Raw genomic sequence first — 19,394 nt, forward strand, 5'->3', positions numbered from 1 at the left:
AAGGACCCCGCTATGGTTGACAGCAGTCACCACTTCTCTGATTAAATAGGAACCTGATAGGAGTCAAACGGAGTCATTTGGACCTTTGAGCTGGAAGAAGTTGGGTGAGGTTTGTGTTTGCCACTTCATTAGGTTTCAAGCTTTTTCACCAACAGGGCTTCTTACTTCTCCCTGTAAGTTGGTGGACAAATTCAATTCGGCTTGGCTCTTAATATGTTCTGGCTAGGCAGAGGAATCTGACAGGATGAATTTTCTCCTTGTTCTTTGCCTCTGTCTTCTGAGCAGTTAGTCAGTGTCTTTAGATCAGAGTCAGCATCTAGGCACAATGTGTAAGCAGTGAGGAAAGCCCATGGACTCTGATTAAACATTTTACTTATTGCTCTTTTATTGTGTATATTCAGTGCGTTTTTTGGTGTCAGTACTGTGGACAGGCACCTTGGCAGCCCCAGCCATGGGATTGGCTGAAGATGGGGAGTGGGGAGCTAGCTGAGTACCAGCTCCTCTTTTTTTTCTTTTTTTTTTTTTTAAAACAAGAAAGGCACAGTGCACAGGAAACCCTCATAATGCACGAGTTAAGTGCAACTCAGAATCCCACTCCCCACAGCCGTGGGTCAACCCCACAGCCCTGCACTGTCCCGGTTCAACCCCCCTCCCCCGGCCTGTGTGGTCCTAGTTCAACACCATACGCTTGTGGCTCCAATTCAAAACCCCCCCAGCCCCAGTTCAACCCCCTGTGTGTGGCTCCGGCTCACCACACCCCTGAGCGCAGCCCCAGCTCAATCCACCCCCCACCACCCTCCCTGTTGCTTTAAACCACCCCAGACTTAACCCCCCCACTCTCTCCCATGGCCCCAACACTCTGCCAGGCCTAACCCTTCCCAACAGCCCCTGCAACCCGAGGACTTACCTTTCAAAAGAAGCTCCAGGTGCTCCTGCTGCTTCCCTGGCTGCTGAATGCGCTGGGGAGAAAAGCTGCCCCGCAACTTACAGGAAGTTCAAGTTACATCAGGGCGTGTAGGAGCACAACCCTCGTGTAACTCGGGGGACTACTGTATTTTTATCAGAGCACCATGGAATGCTTCCACACTGTGTTATACAAGTAATCCTGAAAACAAGAGGTAATAGTTTTAATCCTAATGGTCATGTGAGATATTGAAGATTAAGTACTCTAGTTCCATATAATCAGTGGCTAGAGTGTTTTGATATGCCAGGGAAGCTGTTGTTTCTTTCTTTTTTAATTAAACAATGGCTTGAGGCTAAGTTAATGGTCAGATACATTTCCTGGCTTCTCTTCTTCCCAGAGATTGTACTAAGCTTTTGGTTATCAAGAACAGTAAATTGTATTTTTTTTTTAAAAAAAGGGCTGATTTATTTCATTAACAATGTGGGATTGCCAGGTGATAGCTGAAATATTGAAAGATGACCAGAGATATTGTGATCTTAAAATTACAGATAGATATATTTGCTTTTCAGATGATTAAATGTAAAATCACCCAGTGATCTGAGAACTTGCTGTGTTCATCTCAATATATAGTCATTGGTACACAATTTTTTTCTAGACCTGCATATCATTAAGCCACTTTTGTAAAATATTTTGCCCAGTAGTACAGTACTATATGCGGTTTATTGCTGTGTGATAATATAAGAAAACTTCTCATATACCACCAAATATGTGTATATGGCACAGAAATCAGTATGCCATAAGTGCCTTAATTTGAATTTCCCAAATTTAAGTCAGAACATTAGTGTTCTATTAGCACACTAGTCTGTATTTTAAATTCAGCCATTTTTGTACTTCCAAAAATGAGTCATAGGAGTTTCATGGTAGCTTGTGAATACTCTTATACTTCATAATCCCAGATTGATTTACGGTACAATGCCTCTTATACTGTTTGAGCTACATGGTTTTGTTTATCTGTGATCTGCAATCTGTTGTGAGAAGTGGAATTTCCGAATTAAAATATTTTGTCAAAGCTCCTTTCTGAACCTGGAAAACCATGGTCACTTCCTGAACGACAATGAATTTCTAGTGGCTCTGATTCATAAATGGGAGTTAATATGACTTGATGAATTTTAATTTTCCCTAATGAATAAAATTGTTAGAGATGATGTAATATTTTTCAACACACATTATTTACTGTGTGGGTTTTCTTAAAGGAAGTAATTTACAAATGTAAACCCGGGTCTAAAAAAAGGGTTAATCATTCATGCCAGGCACTGTTCTGCATTTAGAGGAATGTGGAGAGCTCCACAGATCTGCCTTTACCCTCCTTTTCCTGTTCGTTCTTGGAGACACAATCATGGCCTAACCCACGTCCTGCCCCTTTGGGGTATCGTGCACCCAAGGGGGTACATGCATCAAGCAGTCCCTATAGTATAGGAAGCACAGGAATGGACTGAAGCCCGTTTCAGTGCCTTTCATTACCACTTCAACCCCTGTGCAGCCAGGAACTAGCAGGGAACAATCTGGCCCTAAGAAAATTAGCCTGCATGAGAGCTCCTGAGCCAAACACACACCCAGCTTTGTGGAAGCCACATCCATGTCTAGTTTAACCCCTCACCCAAACTACCCCAGATCTATGTAAAGTCAGATTTAAACTTTGCAATTTAGGCCTATCACAAGTTAAGCCTCAAATGTGATCTGATTTCTCACGTGTTAAAAAAAATAAATAAAAGAAAGTAGAGTAAGCCAAATGATATGCTTCCTCAATGTACTATTGATCAGACTGCTTACTCTTAACCACCTCCTTATTTTTTATTTATAGACTGGCCTTATTGTTGCCTGTTACCAGGGATTTGTGGATATTGTAATAGCCTTAGCACAGTGTCCTCATGTTGATGTAAACTGGCAAGACAATGAAGGGAACACAGCTCTAATTACAGCTGCACAGGCAGGTAAGGTTCTTTCACCATTTCATCTTTATGTATCAAATGTACAGCAGTATGTTTGTCATGGCCATCACTTTGGGACAAAAATGTGACTCTTTGGTTTTTTTCCCCAGCAGTTCACGGACTTTAAAAAACCACTAGTCCACTCTCAAGCAAAGATCTCATGAAACTTAAAACAAGTTCAGTATATAGAAATGTCAAATTCAAACAATACCTTTTGTAGTAAAGTATGGGAGAGTAACCTGGGCTAATGAATGAGACCAAGCAGTTAATTATGAATGGGAGATTTTAATTATTTTACCTTCAAAGAAAATAAAATTTTTCTCAAAAACATGACCCTGTGTCTTTTTTATTTTGTTTTTGTTTTTTGATTTTTCAATGTTTCTTCCGTAACAAACAACTTGTCAAAATGATGTTAATATAGTGTATTATGTAGCTGTGGCTTACATTCACGTACCTTGAACATATCTAGCTGGTCTATGGTCATTGCTGAATGTTTGAAAGAAAGTTAAGAAGCTATGTGACAACTCAGAAGCATTTTAGCTGTAAATATGTTGTTTGGTCATTCCATATTAAGGGCAAGAAATCTTATCAGATATTATAAGCCTAATTCAGCATTCACTAACACTGGTTTTATACCAGGGTACTCCATTGACTTCTGGGGAGCTACTCCTACTTTAGAATAGAGTGGAACCAAATAATTAATCTGCATATTTTATCCCACCCAGCGACAAATGTGTGTCTATTTCTGGCATGAGTGCCCTCATAATCAGCTATTGATTCTTTTTAAAAGCTGATTTTCTGTGCTTTAATCTCAAAGACTGCTGTAGTTACATGCTGCAAGTGATTACAAAGTACTGAAGGGGCTCAGAAGAGAGATGCGCAAATACAATGAGGATATGTGTCTACTTACCAAACAGACTCTGTTTCTGACATACCAGGCTCTGCTCATCTAGGCAAATCATCTAGTTTGATCCTCAGAGGCAATCACATAACAGCTAAATGGTGACTCAGCCTTCTCCCCTCCAGCCCTTCCCAGGCATGGAACCTACTGTGTTTGTTGTTTCAGGTGTTGTTGTACCCATGTGGGTTCCAGGATGTGAGAGAGACCGAGTGGGTGCGATAATATATTTTTATTGGACCAAGTTCTGTTGGTGACCGAGGGAAGCTTTGAAACGTACACAGAGTTCTTTTTCGGTTCTAGAAAAAGGTACTCAGAGTACCAAGGCTGTACAAGGTGGAAAGGGTAAGGAGTGATATAAGTTTCACTGGTGTCGGTGGCAGTGTGCACAGTGATAGGTCAGCATGAGACCACGTCTCTCACTGTCAGCTAGAGCAGCTATGTGACTGATCTTACAGTGACAGAGCTGTTAGCGTAGACACAGCCTGAACAGATTACAGATTGTTGTAATGGGCAGTGAATCCTGAAGGGAGGGGCTAGTGTGAGCACAGCCTTCTGGAATAGCCTATTTCGAAATAACACTGCTGTGTAGATATACCTTTAGTATCTCTGACTGGCAGGGAGTTTGAGGTGCTTCACTGTGAAATTGTAGACTTTGAGATAGTTAATTCTAACATATGCTACTTAAGAGAGTTTATAGCTGGTGTTGAGGAGTTCCAATCTGAGACCAAATGACCTGAAGGAATGGAATAATTAGCAACAAAACAGTCAATATACATATAACATATGTTCAGTGTTATGTTTAATGGTAGAGTGACCATATTTCCTTTTGCCAATATGGGACATCCTAGGGGAGGGGATGGGGATGGGGTTGGTGGCTCCCCAGCTGTGGCTGCCAACCAAGTGCAACTCCCTGGCTGCCCCATGCCACAGGGCATCCAAATGGGGCTGCTGCGCCATGCAGGAGGTCGCCAGTTGCAGGGGTGGTTGCCCTGTAGGAGGGGAGGGTTGGTGGCTGCCCTACCCCGCCAGGCTTCAGGAAGGCTTCAGGGATGCTCTCTGGCTCCAGCGGTGGCTGCCCTTGTTGGGGGAGCTCCTTGGCTGCCCCACACCTCTGAAAGCCAGGAATGGGGTTGCTGCCCCACGGGAGAGCTCCCCAGCTGCAGGGACTCCCTAAGTGTGGAGGTGGATGCCCTGTGGGGTGGGGGGGCTATGTGGGAGTCTGTCCTGCATCAGGGTCAGGCCACCTTCCCACACAGGGGCTGCCCAGTGCTGCTGGGGTACTGGCTCCTACTTAAAAATTCTTGGAGAGGGGACAAAACCCTACCCCCAACCATACTCTGCCTTACCTCTATGGAAGGGCCCCTGGCTCCCTCTCCTGCTGCTGCCTGTACTGGCCAGTCAGTACTGGCAGCACATGCTGTTCAGCCAGCTCCTCACTGATTTTACCTACAGCTGGGGAAAGGGCAGCTCAGCGGGGGGAGTGAATATATGGGACAATTAGCCTTTTTGTTTTAAAAAAAAAGGAGGGAGGGACAGGATGCCTGCCTAAAATATGGGACTGTTCCAGTGAAAACAGCATGGATGGACAGCATCAGACAAGGGTTCTATCTGTGATAGTCAAAACCGTTTTAAAAACATCTAGGGCTGTTGTTTAAAAAGCATATTATATAGTTTAATGGTAGTATTCTATGCCCTAATTATGATAATTTATTCGGCAGCTAACTTAACATGCAGAGACATTATTTATATAGTAATAAAAACCAATATTACTTTTTCTGCTAGTAATCTGTGGCTTTACCTGAGAGTGGGGTTTTTGTATTTTTTCTGGAAAAGAAAATGATTGATTATTTTCTACTTAGAGGTAGAAATCACTTGGCGGTAGTAATTCCTTATAAAATGTTTCCAAAACAACAAAAAAAGAAGTCCTGTAGTACCTTAAAGGCTAACAATATTATTTATTAGGTGATCATTATTGTTAATTGTAAATAATATAATTCGTCTTTAAGGTGCTACAGGACTGCTTTTTTCGTTCTGTGAAGCTAAAGACTAACGTGGCTACCTCTTTGAGCCTATTCACCATGCAAGGCACTGCATTTAGCTATTTGGAGTGGAACTCCATCAGGTACATGAAAGAACTTGCACAAATCCACATGTTATCTCCTAATGAATTATAGTGTTAGTCTTTAAAGTGCTACAGGACTGCTTTTTTAGTTTGGTGAAGATACAGACTAACACGGCTACCTTAGACTTATAAAATGTCTCTGTTGTAGCAGGGTAATGATCTCTGTAGCTTTCTAAATAGAATCTGGCGGTCTCAGGACTCTGTAACCTGCTTTTCTTTTATCTGTTTCTGACATATATTTGATCCATAAAAGGTTTAGAGTTAAGTCTGGCTCTTTTCTGACCTTTATACTTGATTATAATGAACTCACAATTAATCTACAGTACTGACATTGACTCGACAGACATTGATTAGACACTGTCAGTATTTGATATTGATCCCAAAATCAATAGAGACTGACTTTTGTCAGCAAAAGCTTATCTAAGCGCAAGAATACTTCTTTTTACTTGTTTTCTCCTTTGTAATCCTGAGCCAGTGTGTTTGTACCAGTCATTTAATACATTATTTACAAGATACTGGTGCATTAATACACATTATCATGTGGTTAACATTGCAGTCAGTGGAGTTAACATGGAATATAGTTGCTACGTAATTTTAAGTAGTAGCCTAAAGCAGCGTACTGTAGATAGATGAAGCCAATATTTTATATAGTTTTATTTTATCTTTTCAAGTATAGTAGTAGTAGTAGTAGTAGCATCCTTCAGTCTACGTAGACTATGGATCGCGCCCTTCGTAGTTCCGTTTGGCATCCTCATTTGCAGCGTTGGCTGTAACTGTGAAGACCCACACAAGAGTGACAGTCCCTGCTGCATCTGTTGCATATGTAATGGGTGTCTGGCAGGTCCTTGCTGTGCTTTCTGCGGGCTCGCTTCTCCTTTGCTAGCTGTCTGATCCTCAACTCACCCTTCTGAAGGCCCTTGTATAGTTCTTGCCTCCATCTGCTGCGATCGTCTGCCAGCTCCTCCCAGCTGTCTGGCTTGATGTTTTCAACTATATTATCGTAGACTCATAAAATGCTAGAGCTGGAAGGGACCTCACGAGGCCAACAAGTTCAGTTCCCTGCCTTCAGGGCAGGATCAAGCATCATTTCTAACATCCCTGTTAGATATTTATCTAACCTGTCCTTAAATGTTTCCAATGATGGAGATTCAACAACCATCCTAGGAATTTTATTCCAATGCTTAACCAAACTGTCAGAAAATTTTTCCTAATGTCCAACCTGAATCTCCCTCGCTGCAATTTAAGCCCATTGCTCATTGTTCTATCATCAGAGGCTCAGGAGAATAATTTTCTCCCTCTCCCTTGTAACACCCTTGTAGGTACTTAAAAGCTGCGATCACGTTCCCTCTCAGACTTCTCTTTTCCAAACTAAACAAGCCCAATTCTTTTCATGTTCTCTTACAGGTCATATTTTCTAGACCTTTAATCATTTTAGTTGCTTTTCTCTGTACCCTTTCCAATTTCCCCACATCTTTCCTGAAATGTGGCACCCAGAACTGGAAACAGTACCCCAACTGAGGCCTAATCAGCGCAGAGTGGATAAAAATTACTTCTCGGGTCTTGCTCACAATAGTCCTGTTAATGCATCCTAGAATCATGTTTGCTTTTTTTGCAACAGTGTCACATGGTTGACTAATACTCACCTTGTGATCCACTATGGCCCCCAGACCCCTTTCTGCAGTCCCCCATCCTAGGGAGTCACATCCCATTTTGTATGTGAGAAACTGATTGTTCCTCCTTTGCTTTTCTCTTTACTGCACTTCATCCTATTTGCCTTAGACCATTTCTCCAGTTTGTTCAGATCTTTGAATTCTGACCCTCTGCTCCAGAGCAGTTGCAACCCCTCTCAGCTTGCTTTTATCTGCAGACTTGCTAAGCCTACTTTCCATGACATCATCTAAATCAGGGCTTGCCAAACTTCACATAGGCGGGACCCGTTTTTTTCAGTATCTTTTTTTGCATCCCCAAAATATAAACACATATAAAAAATGAAAAATGAATAAATTTTTACTGTTTATTATTTATTCACAATAATACTAGTACATAGTGATAATTTGCATATTTTCTAAGGACCAGTATTTTTTTTTCCCAAGGACCAGTACTGGGCCAGGGACTACGCTTTGGGAAAGGCTGATCTAAATCATTGATGAAGTTATTGAACAGAACTGGCCCCAAAACTGGCCCCTGTGGAACCCCACATCATCTTCCCTTCTAGTATGACTGTGAATGATTAATAACTATTCTCTGAGAATGGTTATCCAACCAGTTATGCATCCACCTTGATAGTAACCTCATCTAGGTTGCATTTTCCTAGTTTGCTGGTCAGAAGGGCATGTAATACTCTATCAAATGTTTTACTAAAGTCTAGGTATACCATGTCCACCACTTCCCCTTTATCCACAAGGTTTATGATCCTATGAAGGAAAGCTATCAGGTTGGTGTGACATGATTTGTTCTTGACAAATCCGTGCTGGCTGTTACCTATCATCTTATTATCTTCCAGATGTTTGCAGATGAATTCCTTAATTATTTGCTCCATTATCTTTCCTGGCACTGAAGTTAAGCTGACTGGTCTGTAATTTCCTGGGTTGCTCGTATTTCCCTCTTAATAGATGGGCACTGTATTTTCCCTTTTCCTGTCTTCTGGAATCTGTCCTGACTTCCATGACTTTTCAAAGATGATAGCTAATGGATGGGATACCTCCTCGAGTATTCTAGAATGCATTTCATCAGGACCTGGTGACTTGAAGAAAGCTAACTTTCCTAAGTAATTGTTTAACATTTTCTTTCCGTATTTTAACTTCTTGACCTACCCCATTTCCACTAGCATTCACTATGTTAGGCATCCAGTCTCCATCAACCTTGATGAAAACTGAAACAAAGAAATCATAAAGTACTTCTGCCATTTCCATGTTTTCTGTTATAACCTTTTCTAATACAATATTTTTAACCTTTAGGATGCTCCTGTTTTCTGGTTTTCTTATTTGGTTAGGTCACGTCTACACTACAAAATGAAGTTGACCTAACGTACATCAGCATACAGCCCACACAAGTAATTGCATCACTTGAGCATGTTTACACTTTTCTCCTTGTGTCGGAGGTGTACATCCTCATGAGGAGCACTTATCTTGATTGTACTGTTAGTGTGAGTGTAAAGGGAGTTCTGGGGAGACGTGGCTGAGAGTATTGATTCAAAGTTGCTCAGAGACAGTACTACTTAAAGCCCAAGACTGGGGGTCCTCCGCTATAATGCAGCTCAAACCAGTCAGAAAGAGAACTTCTGTGTACCACAGTGGTTCACAAGCAATCATACAATTAATTCCCTCACACAGGCCAATTTTCCTTTATCCCCACCATTATACTCCTTGTACACAGTTGAGGTTATGAAAATCAATCTCCTCAAATAAAAAGGTTCTTCTGATCCCTAAGGACCAGCCACTTTCCCAGGCCAATTTACAACTCAGAATCTTACACAAAAAGCATGCTATTGCCTATCTTTATAATCTAAAAGCTAAAGGTTTATGGGAAGGAAGGGAGGATGGGAAATGTTTAAAGGACTCAAATGCATACGGTAATTGCAAAGTTTTTGGTTCAGACTTGTAGCAGTGATGGAATAAACTGCTGGCTTAAGACAAGTCTCTGGAGTATATCTGCCCTTGGGATGAGTTGATCAGTCCTTTGTTTAGAGCTTCAGTTTGTAATAAAAGATCCTCCAGAGATAAGAAACAGGAGAGAAGACAAAACAGAGGCATTCCAGGGCCCGTTATGTATTCTTTGCCATGTGAAAGGAGTCTCATTGTTCCTTCTGTGGAAAAGTGTATCTCAAAATGGAGTTTGGAGTCACCTGAGCAAGTCACCTGTCCATGCACAGTTCAGATCTTTGCAGATGTTTTAAAGACCATGTATTTGTATATAACGCTATTGTTTTAAATATCTTCGCTATTCAGATGTTCTCTAGATCAGTGGTTTTTGACCAGTGTGCTGCACCACACTGGTGTGCCAAGAGAACTGTCCGAGTGTGCCCTGAAATTTTGCAAATTTCCCCTCACTGTGGCTCTTTGCAGAGCCACTGTGCGTGTGTGCGGAGAGGGAGCGGACTGGCAACCCCGTGCCAGCCGGGGCTCAAGCAGCAAGGCTGCCTGAGTCCCAGCTGATGCGGGGTTCACCAGTTTCTCCTCTCTGGTGATTCTTTGCAGAGCCACTGTGAGCAGAAATGCTGACCCCACAAGGCTCCGTTTGCACCAAGAGGCAGCTGAAAAGCTGCTTCCTGTCCCAAACAAGCTGGTGGGAAGTCCAGCCTCTCTCCCTGCTGCGGCAAGGTGGAGGGAGGGCCAGAGCCTCTTTGGAGATGGGATGCAGTTTAAATGCTGCCTCCTGGTTCCAAAGGGCTAGCAGGGAGGGGAGCTGGCTTTCAGTGGTTACTCATTTACTCAACATCCCTCACATGGTGTTGAGCAGATTTTGAAAGTGTGTCTGTTCTCACTGTCTAAGATGGTGTATTCTGTGGTAGATTTGGAACATTACTGCATTTGATATTTGTTTAGCTTGTTGTGTGCACAGTTATGTGGCAGACCTCTCTAGTATGATTGTAACCATAGTAAAGGTAAGTAAATGGGAGGTTTATGAGCAATCTGTTCAGCTGAAAGAAGTGGGTGTGCCGTGGGCTTGTTTGTCTCATTGAAGTGTGCTGTGTTATTGAAAAGGTTAGGAACCACTGGGCTAGATTTCAATGGTTGAAAAGAAGAGTTTCTCCGACCAGAGCTGTCCCATCCATAGAACTCTGTGGGGCAGCCCAGGCCCTGTGCTTCTGGGAGCTCCACAGCGGCCACCCCAACCATCCTATGAACAGGAGGGACGAGGAGTTACCTGGGGCTCAGGGTTGGTTGGTGGAGGAAGCTGGGGTTCTTTTTCCTTTCCCCACACTCATCCCCCAGGCAGCAGAAACAGCAGCCTGCTGCAGCGCACCCCGCTGCTCTACCAGCCCAGCACCTGGCTTCTCCATGGGAGCGGGATGCCGAGCACCTCTCCAGTTTCCGCCACCTATGGAGAAGCGAGGTGCAGTGGGCTGGGAGGGCAGAGCAGGCTGTCGCTCCCGCTGCCTGTGTGGTGAGTTCAGAAGGTAGGAGAGGCCTACAGCACAGTGGCAGTTGCCTCCAGCCCTGCACCTGGGACACTGGGCAGGGGTTGACCCTTCCTTCAGGATGGCCCTGTCTGTTACACTGAAGCCTTTGGGGTACTCAGCGGGATACTTACACATCAAGAGGAACTGAACGTTGTGGGGCTGTTCCTGAGAACCTGCTGCGCACTGGCGTTCTATTAGTGTTACGTGTCTTCATTGTCCTTATTTGTGGCTTGATTCTGCTCCCATTGAAGTCAATAGGAGCTTTGCCTTTGACTGCAATATGAGCAGAATTGGGGCATTTGTTCATTTTATGGGCCCAGTTAAAAATGAGGGTAAACCCATTCTAATTTAGTATTTTTACACATAGGTTGCACTCATTTGTACTGAGTTAAATGATAACACAAGGAGCTGGGCAATTATGCATTTGGTCTTCAATTTCTCTGATTCTTGCCCAGGTTAAGCTCCTGTTTTAAGTAATCTGTGGAATTGTTTGAGTTGCCAGGAAGTTTCTGGTTATACAAAGGATTGGTGGGATTTGGCAAACTGCAGACAAGGGTAAGACTGTAAACAAAATATTGAGTCTGTTCTGGTCTGGCTATGGTCTGAAGAAGTGGGTCTGTCCCACAAAAGCTCACCTAACAAACTATTTTGCTAGTCTTTAAAGTGCTACTTGACTGCTTTTTGTTTTGACTGTAAACATTTGTTACACTAGGACTGCTGATATATCTAAAACCACTTAACTGGTACAAATTTGTTTTTTCTGCCTTCCAGAAATAGTGTAGGACTGTGTTGGTGCTGATGAAAACTGCCCCAGATGTTCTGAGGCAGATTTCTTTTTAAAATTGCTATGTGTAAATTATAGTCTGGTTCAGTAACATGTCTGGATGTACTTGACAGCCATGCATCACAGACTGTCCAACCCGACTGCAGAGTGTGATGGCAGAACACTTTTTACAGCTCACAGTGGTTAAGTTGTGATTATTGCAGCTGCCTGACAGACTGCATTATTATACAAACCATCATCAAATAAATGACAAGTGGAGGGAAAACTGTTTTGAATGAGTCATAATGGCACTAGATATTTGTCATCTTTTGTTGGTCCTGTTATAAAAGCTTGATGTTTTAATTGGCCTTCATTCTGTAACAGTTCTTATTTTAGCCAGTGATAAGCTTCCAGTGCTCTGCATATCCCTGCAGGCACCAGTGACACTGGCACACAAACTGAAGGAAATGAAAGGCCGTGATGGCCATTTTTGGAGAGTAAACCTCGACAGCAGAATGTCAGTTCCATTCATTTTGCTGTGAACCCAGTAACACCGCCCCACTGGCCTGTTGCTAATTAGTCACTCAGCAGCTCTTCAATGCCAGGCCGGGAAAGAAAATGGTGAAAAAGAGTTGGGAAAAAGAGCATACATAATTAATTTGTCTGATATAAACCCACCCAAAGTTCTATTGAGATTTTCAGCTCTGACTGCCGAGGGTAACCAGAAATTAATCACATCCACAATTTTAGAGAAAAGGACCCAGCTTAGCTGTCTGTGTATTTCCACAGCAATATTTTATTCAGTTCCTTGAAAATGCATGTGTACAGTTTAAAACTTCACACTTGCACCACACCTTCCATTTTCCATAGTTTTAGGAGTCACTTTGGTTTTCCCACAAGCCCTGTGTATGGAGCAGGATGTTTTTGCGCTGTTCGAACACACGCCTTGATACATTCTGTATTTTGGCTTCCCCCATTCCAGTCTTGGCTTGCGTCCCCTAGTGCGTATGTGCAGGCCGGTACATTGAAAGTGGTGGAAACTCAAAGCTCTGCCCATTTCCTATCCCTACCAACGAAGATGAATAGGGCATGGGACTGGGTGGGACACTCCTCACAGGCTACTCTCCCCTCTGTGCTACTGTCCACTGCATGGGTAACTGGTATAAGCAAGTATAGGTTCCCTGGCATGCCACAGTCTGGTTCTTCGCTGTTTCCCACAATAACTCCTGAGATGGGTAAGTAGCGGTGTTTGTGCATCTGTTTTTATATAACAGAAAGCCACACTCAGACTCAATGCCAGAGGCGGGATTAGAACCCAAGAATTCCAGGATCCTAGTCCCATTCTCCAGTCCCATTGTGACACTAAAGCATAAATGCTGATGACTGTGGACTATGAAAAAGGATGTGAGAGAGGTGCACAGAAGTGGATATGGCCAGGCTTGTCCATTTGATAGCTGCTAGTGGCCAATTAAAATTTTCAGTTGAAAGTTTTTCAGTAGTGATAACTCTTTTCTTCCCTGTTCTATTCTTTTGTAGGACATATCACCATTACAAACTACTTGTTGAACTATTTTCCTGGTCTTGATATTGAGAAGAGGAACATATTTGGATTCACAGCTCTGATGAAATCTGCAATGCAAGGCCGAACTGAATGTGTCAGAGCCTTAATGTTGGCAGGTGTGTGAAATTCTTTGCTTCATCATTACTTTTTGCTATGAATAAGATATTAGTAAATCAATGAAAAGCTGGCCTTTCCTATGTTTACTTTACTGAGTGGCATGGTGGAGCTCTTAATGCAAATGGCGGCTGTTCCTGAATGTCTTGTTAATAGAGAAGTGAGCAGTTTTATTTATTTAACATTCTTAGTTTTGTTTTTGCAATCCTACTTTACAGGGCTATTAAATTTCCATCTGAGCATCTCAAAGGAAAGTACAAGCCCATGCTCTTTCAGTTATGTCCCAATACACCCATTAACAGAGTTTGTTTACACTAGCCTCATCCAGGAACAGTAGATAAATATTATCTATATTTTTCAGAAGGGGAAACTGAGGCATACAAGATTAAAATGACTTGTTCAAGATCACACTGCAAGCTTGACAAGCTTGAGACAAACTAAGGAACAAACACACAGATCTCCTATGGCTATGCTTTATTCAAGAGACTATCTAGTCTTACAATATTAGAAGAGTAGAATACAGTCCTTTTTTCTTTTTAATCTTGATAAAATATGGGGTCAGGTACACTGCTTCAAAACTGGGCCTAGGTCCACTAAAAAGATTTTAAAAACCTGTGAGGATTTTTAACTTTATAAGTGTAACCCTTCTGTTAAAGCCAGATGCCTGCCAGAAGGGCTGGGTTCAACTCTTGTGGGGTTTTCCTATCAAGGATACAACCAACCGGCTCGAGCCCCCACCCAGTGGCCTGGGACAGTTTCACCCCCGTGCTGGGTGCCTGTAAGGCGGTTCTCCCCCACCCTCGCAAGCACAGAGTCTGAGATAGAAATGGCTTGTTTAATGACCGTAACCTACCCCAAGGTTACAGCAACAGATGCAGCATATCTCAGCACAGAAGAGACAAAACCCCTTTTACCCAGATACCATCCCCATATGCAGTAGAACCCCGTCTCTTGCTGGGGCTCTTGGCCCTTTTCCACACACACACAGTTACAGGGTGTACCCTCTGCGGTGCAGTCCCAAACTCAAAGCCCACAGATACATCACCAGGGCAATACTAGCTGTCCACTTGTCTGTAGCCTCCCCTTGCTGTCACCAGCCATCTGCCAGTCGCCGTCGTCCGCCAGCGCTCCTACCAGCCGCTCGCCAGTCGCCATCGTCCACCGCCGCTCCTACCGGCCGACCGCCATCTTCTGCCACCGCTCCTACCGGCCGCCCACCGTCATCTACCGCCGCTCCTACCAGCCGCCTGCTGGTCCTGCTGTTGTCCACCGGTCCTAACCCCACTGCTTGGGACTGCCCTAAGGCAGAACCCACTGATTTCAGCTCTGTGTGGCCTCAGCTGCCACTCTGTGATTTCAGCTCTTGGTATCTCTAGTGGGGGGTTTCACAAACACCCTAGGATCCAGCTCTATCTTTTAACAGGTGGGGAGGGTTAGTCAAACCAGGCTTATAGCTGCAGGGCCAAGGCACTCAGCAAGCTGGCTCAACCAGTACCCCTCCCCTGTCTCTCACAATGCTTTAAACCAGGGAGCCCTGTGTAATCAATGTCTTACACAGCTAAGGCGACTGCCCTGTCCCCCACAACAACCCAGAGCATTGGTGAGATCTCACAACTCCCGCATTAAGTGTCAGCTTAAATTGTGATTTTACAACTACATGTTTACAATAGACCAAATCTCATGGCTTACTTGCCACCCATTAGGCTTTGCCTGAAAAGGTATCACACATGCACACCTTTTGCATTCCCATGCAGATGACCTCTGGGAGACACATTCCTCCCAGCCTTCAGCAGCACTGCCTTCTCCTTCTGCGCCATTCCCCACAGAAGCAAAGACGGGAGCAGGCTCGCTTGCTCTCCTGCCTCTGGAGGCAGCTCCCTGTCCCCTCCTCCTTCCATCTTCTGGGGCGGGGGAACTGCTGCTGCCCCCCACTTGGGCAGCCCACCTCCTCATCCAGCAGCTGCTGCATCCTCACCCCCCAGGAAAGGTAAGGGGTTTCTTAAAGCGGCGGTTGGGCCCCCTCCACAGACCTCCTGTGGAGTGGCCTGGGACGGGTGAGTTTGGGCAGAGCCCTTCTTCTCCATCGGGGCTCCAGAAGGGTGGCTGCATAGCCAGGGGTGGGGTGTTACGGTGTGCCCCTGCCCCACCCCTGCAGCCACTCCCTCCCTTACTGCCCCCCCACCCGCACCCACCCGCCGCTGGGGGCCCCTCCTCCACCTAGGCCCCCTTCTAACCAGCTGCCCCTTCCTTCTCCCCCTGGTTTCCTGAAGGCTCCGCAGCAGCTGCTGTGGGCCCCCACCCCCTCAGGCGCACGTGGGCACCCCCATCCCGCCCCCATTTCCCCCAGGTTGGCTGTGCCCACGCCCCCTCCCCCGCTTTTATTTTCACTTCACCTAAGCGCCTGAGCCCCATCCCCCCACACTGCACACGCATAAACTTTAATCCCCCACATCCCAGTGCAGAAAAGGAGCCATCTTACCATCTTGTGCTGGGAGTAGCAGCCATCTTAGATTTCACCTTCCCCTGACCTCACTGCCCTTGCTCTGCCCTTCCCCCACCTGACTGGGTACTCAGCCTGGCCGGTGGGGGAGGGGCAGCCACGCCTCCACCCTTCCTTCCACTCCACTCTCCTCCCCTCCCCCACTCTCTCTTAAAGGCCCCCACGCCCAACAAACTTCCCCCATCTTACAAACCCACCACCATGACCCCCACACCCGCCGGAGGGTCATCCGGTGACCCCCTCCTCCCCTCGTCTTCCACTGTCACCCCTCCCACCCCCGAAACGGCGGCCCACTCATCCAGGGCCGCCCAAGACTCTGCCACCATGTCGGCTGAGGGCGCGGGCACAGGCTCCGGGGCTCCCACCACCTCCGCCGCGGCGTCCTCCAGCAACCTGGCCCCGAACCCACCCCCCCAAAAGGGCAGGAAGGGCCAGGGGAAAAGGAAGGGCAAGAGCCCCGCCCGGAAGGCTAAACCCCCCGCGGCGGGGACTCTCCCCCCGGCTGCCCAAGCACTCGCCGCAGCCTCCCCTTCTCCCCCTCCCCCTGCCCCCTCCACCACCCCTGGGGGCCCCGACATCTTGGCCCCCAGGTTGTATGCCCAGGCGGCGGCCGCCGCCCCGCACCCTGCTCCTTCCGCCTCCGCCAGGACTACCATCCCCGACGGTCGCGGCCCCTTCCCCGCGCTCACCAGGAGGCACGGGGTCCGCTGCCTCCTGGTGGCTGCCTCGCCCCACATGGAAACCTACGTGCGGGCGTTGGCACGGGTGGTGGGATCCGCGGCCGTGGTGGCGGCCTCCCGGATGTTCGGGAAGATCGTCTTCTTCCTGGCTTCGGAGGCCGCTGCCCAGGAGGCGGTGGAGAGGGGCCTGGCGGTTGGGGGCGTGCACGTGCCCCTGGAGCCGCTGGAAGACCTGGGCGTGTGGGTGGTGTTCTCGTCCGTCCCGCCCTTCCTTCCCAACACCGCCCTTCTGTCTTTCCTCACCGCCCTGGGCCGGCCTTTGACGGTCCTGAGTCCCCTCCCCCTAGGCTGCAAAGACCCCGCCCTCCGGCACGTGGTCTCATTCCGCCGGCAGGCCTGAGTCCAACTGCCGCCGCCGGCAGCACAGGGCGGGGTGGCCCAGGAGGGGACTATACTGGTGCCCTATCAAGGGGCCCAGTACCGGGTCTTCTACACCCTGGGGGAGGCCGGGTGCTTTGGGTGCCGGGCGGCGGGGCATGTCCGGAGGGATTGCCCCCTGGCCCGGCATGAAGAAGAGGAGCCCAGGACCTCCTCCGACCCGGGGGGCGTCAGCCATGAGACCGGCGGCGCCCCGACCGCGACAGGCCCTGGGACCGCCCCTCCTCTTTTAGGCCCGGACGGATCCATTGCCGCTCGGGCGTCGGAGGGCGCCCGGCAGCATGGTGCTGGGAGAGAAGAAGCGGGCGCTGGCGCCCGAGCGGGCGCAAAAGCCGGGCCCGTGGAGGAGAGGGAGGCAGGGGCGGCGGCAGGACCAAAAGAGGGCCCACCCCAGGGCGGGTCGCCCCTCTCCCTCGCCGCCCCACTCCCCTCCTCCCTCCCTCCCTCCTTGTCGGCCCTATCCCCTGGCCCCTCCTCCTCTACTGCCCAGCCCACCTCCTCGGAGGGCTGGGTATTGGTGGGGGGGAAAAGGAAAAAAGGGGGTGCGTGCGTCCGGCACCCCACCCCGCCAGAGGACGGGGTGGAGGTGCCGCGCAAGGCACCCAAGAGATCCGCCAGCCCCGTTCCACCCGCCGAACCCCCAGCTACCAACCACCTGCCGGGGGCGACGGAGGTTGCCGCCGCGGCGGCCGAGGAGATTAACACCCCTTCGGCCCCGGAACCAGAGCCAAAAGAGGCCGAGATGGCCCTCCCTGTGCCCACGCCCTCCTCCGACACCCCTCCGGCCGCTACCCAGGCGGCTGTAATGGAGCGCCCGGAGGAGGTGGCTCCCGGCCTCGCCCTCCTCTCGCATTAGGTCGAGGCCCTGGGCCCCACCCCAGTGGCCCTGGACATGGAAGGCCTGCTATTAGAGGCCTGTGGGCCGCCTATGGACTCTCCCCCACCCCTCCCACTTTCCCCCACCCCTCCCACCAGCGATCCCTCAATTGCCACCTCCTTCTGCCCTGAGCTGTCCCAAGGGGCAACCCCTCCCTCAACTAGGGACGACCCCCCGGAGGAGGTCGGCCAGCCCCCGGACGCCCCAGGGGAATTAGGGCTCCCCTTGCCCCCCCCCCTTCTTCCCCGCAACTGAAAACCCCGATACCCTCTCCCCCGACCTGCCGGCGCCTCCCGCTGAGTGTGCCGGCACCTCAACCTCTACCCTGCCATTGCCTGAGGAAGCCCCCCTCCTGGAGACCTCCTTGGCCCGTGTTTCCGCCCTTGCTCCCACCTTGGCCTCACTGCTTGCCACACCCGCCTTACCCCTTCCCGGCCAATGCCCCGCTCCAGAACCCGCAATCCCCCCCACTCTAAACCCTCCCCTTCCTCCTCCCCCCCCACTCCCTCCTTTCCCTCCCCCCCATGACCCCTCTCTTCCCCCACTGATCTCTACCTCCCCTGCCCCCATCCCTCCCCCTCCTTTTTACCCCTGCCCACTCATACCTGCCCCCGAGGTCGTAACCCCTCAGGAGGCCCCTCTTGCACTGCCCTCTCCCAGCCCTCATCCTTCCCAAACTCAGGCCCCAGTCCCTACCCCAACCTCTTCTCTGGCCGGGGGGCCCAAAAGAACGTGAGGCCGACGGGTTCTCAAGACCCCGAGACCTCGGCACCCCACGCGCTGGCGGGCGAGATGCGCCAGTTCTTGGAGGACGTTCGCGGCTCCAAGAACAAGGTTACTCTCGCCCTCCAGCGCTGGGGAGACTTTCACTCTGCCCTGGAGTCCGCGAGGGCCCTTCTGAGGGAGGGCAAGGGGACCGGGAAGAGGGACGCCGCGGTCTACCAACGGGCCCGTGGCTTCCGTGACACCCTCGTCACCTTTGGCGTGGCTCACGGCTTGCTGCGTGGCCCCACGGGAACCGCCGGCGCGCCCTCTGGCGAGGATCCTCCCCAGCCCTCCAAATGGCGCCGTTCATCCTTGCCACACTAAACGTCAGGGGCTGCGGGTCGGGTCTCCGCAGGTGCCGAGTGCTCTCCTTCCTCCGAGAGGGCGGGTACTCGGTCACCTTTCTACAGGAGACCCACACTACTCCGGCCGCTGAAGCCAAGTGGCGGCTGGAGTGGGGAGACGGGGTCCACTTTAGTCATCTCTCGGCCCAGCAGGCCGGGGTAGCGACCCTGTTCTCCCCAGACCTGCAGCCCGAGGTGCTGGGGAGCGTCGAGGTCGTGCAGGGCCGCCTGCTGTATCTCCGGGTGCGGGTGGAGGGGCTGCCTCTTCACCTTGTCAACATCTACGCCCCGACACTCGGCCCGGAGAGAACCCCC

General features: G+C 48.7%; 1 protein-coding gene across 1 annotated transcript in view; it reads left to right on the plus strand.

Annotated features, from left to right (window-relative positions):
• ANKRD33B (ankyrin repeat domain 33B) overlaps window positions 1–19,394 on the plus strand; it is a 92,786-nt gene that overhangs the window by 59,571 nt on the left and 13,821 nt on the right. The window contains exons 2-3 of the mRNA XM_074985961.1: window positions 2,766–2,895; window positions 13,337–13,477. Of these exons, the coding sequence (XP_074842062.1) occupies window positions 2,766–2,895; window positions 13,337–13,477 (271 nt within the window). The remainder of the gene's footprint in view (window positions 1–2,765; window positions 2,896–13,336; window positions 13,478–19,394) is intronic.

Source organism: Carettochelys insculpta, chromosome 2, assembly GCF_033958435.1.
Source record: "Carettochelys insculpta isolate YL-2023 chromosome 2, ASM3395843v1, whole genome shotgun sequence".
NCBI classification, from domain to species: Eukaryota; Metazoa; Chordata; order Testudines; family Carettochelyidae; genus Carettochelys; species Carettochelys insculpta.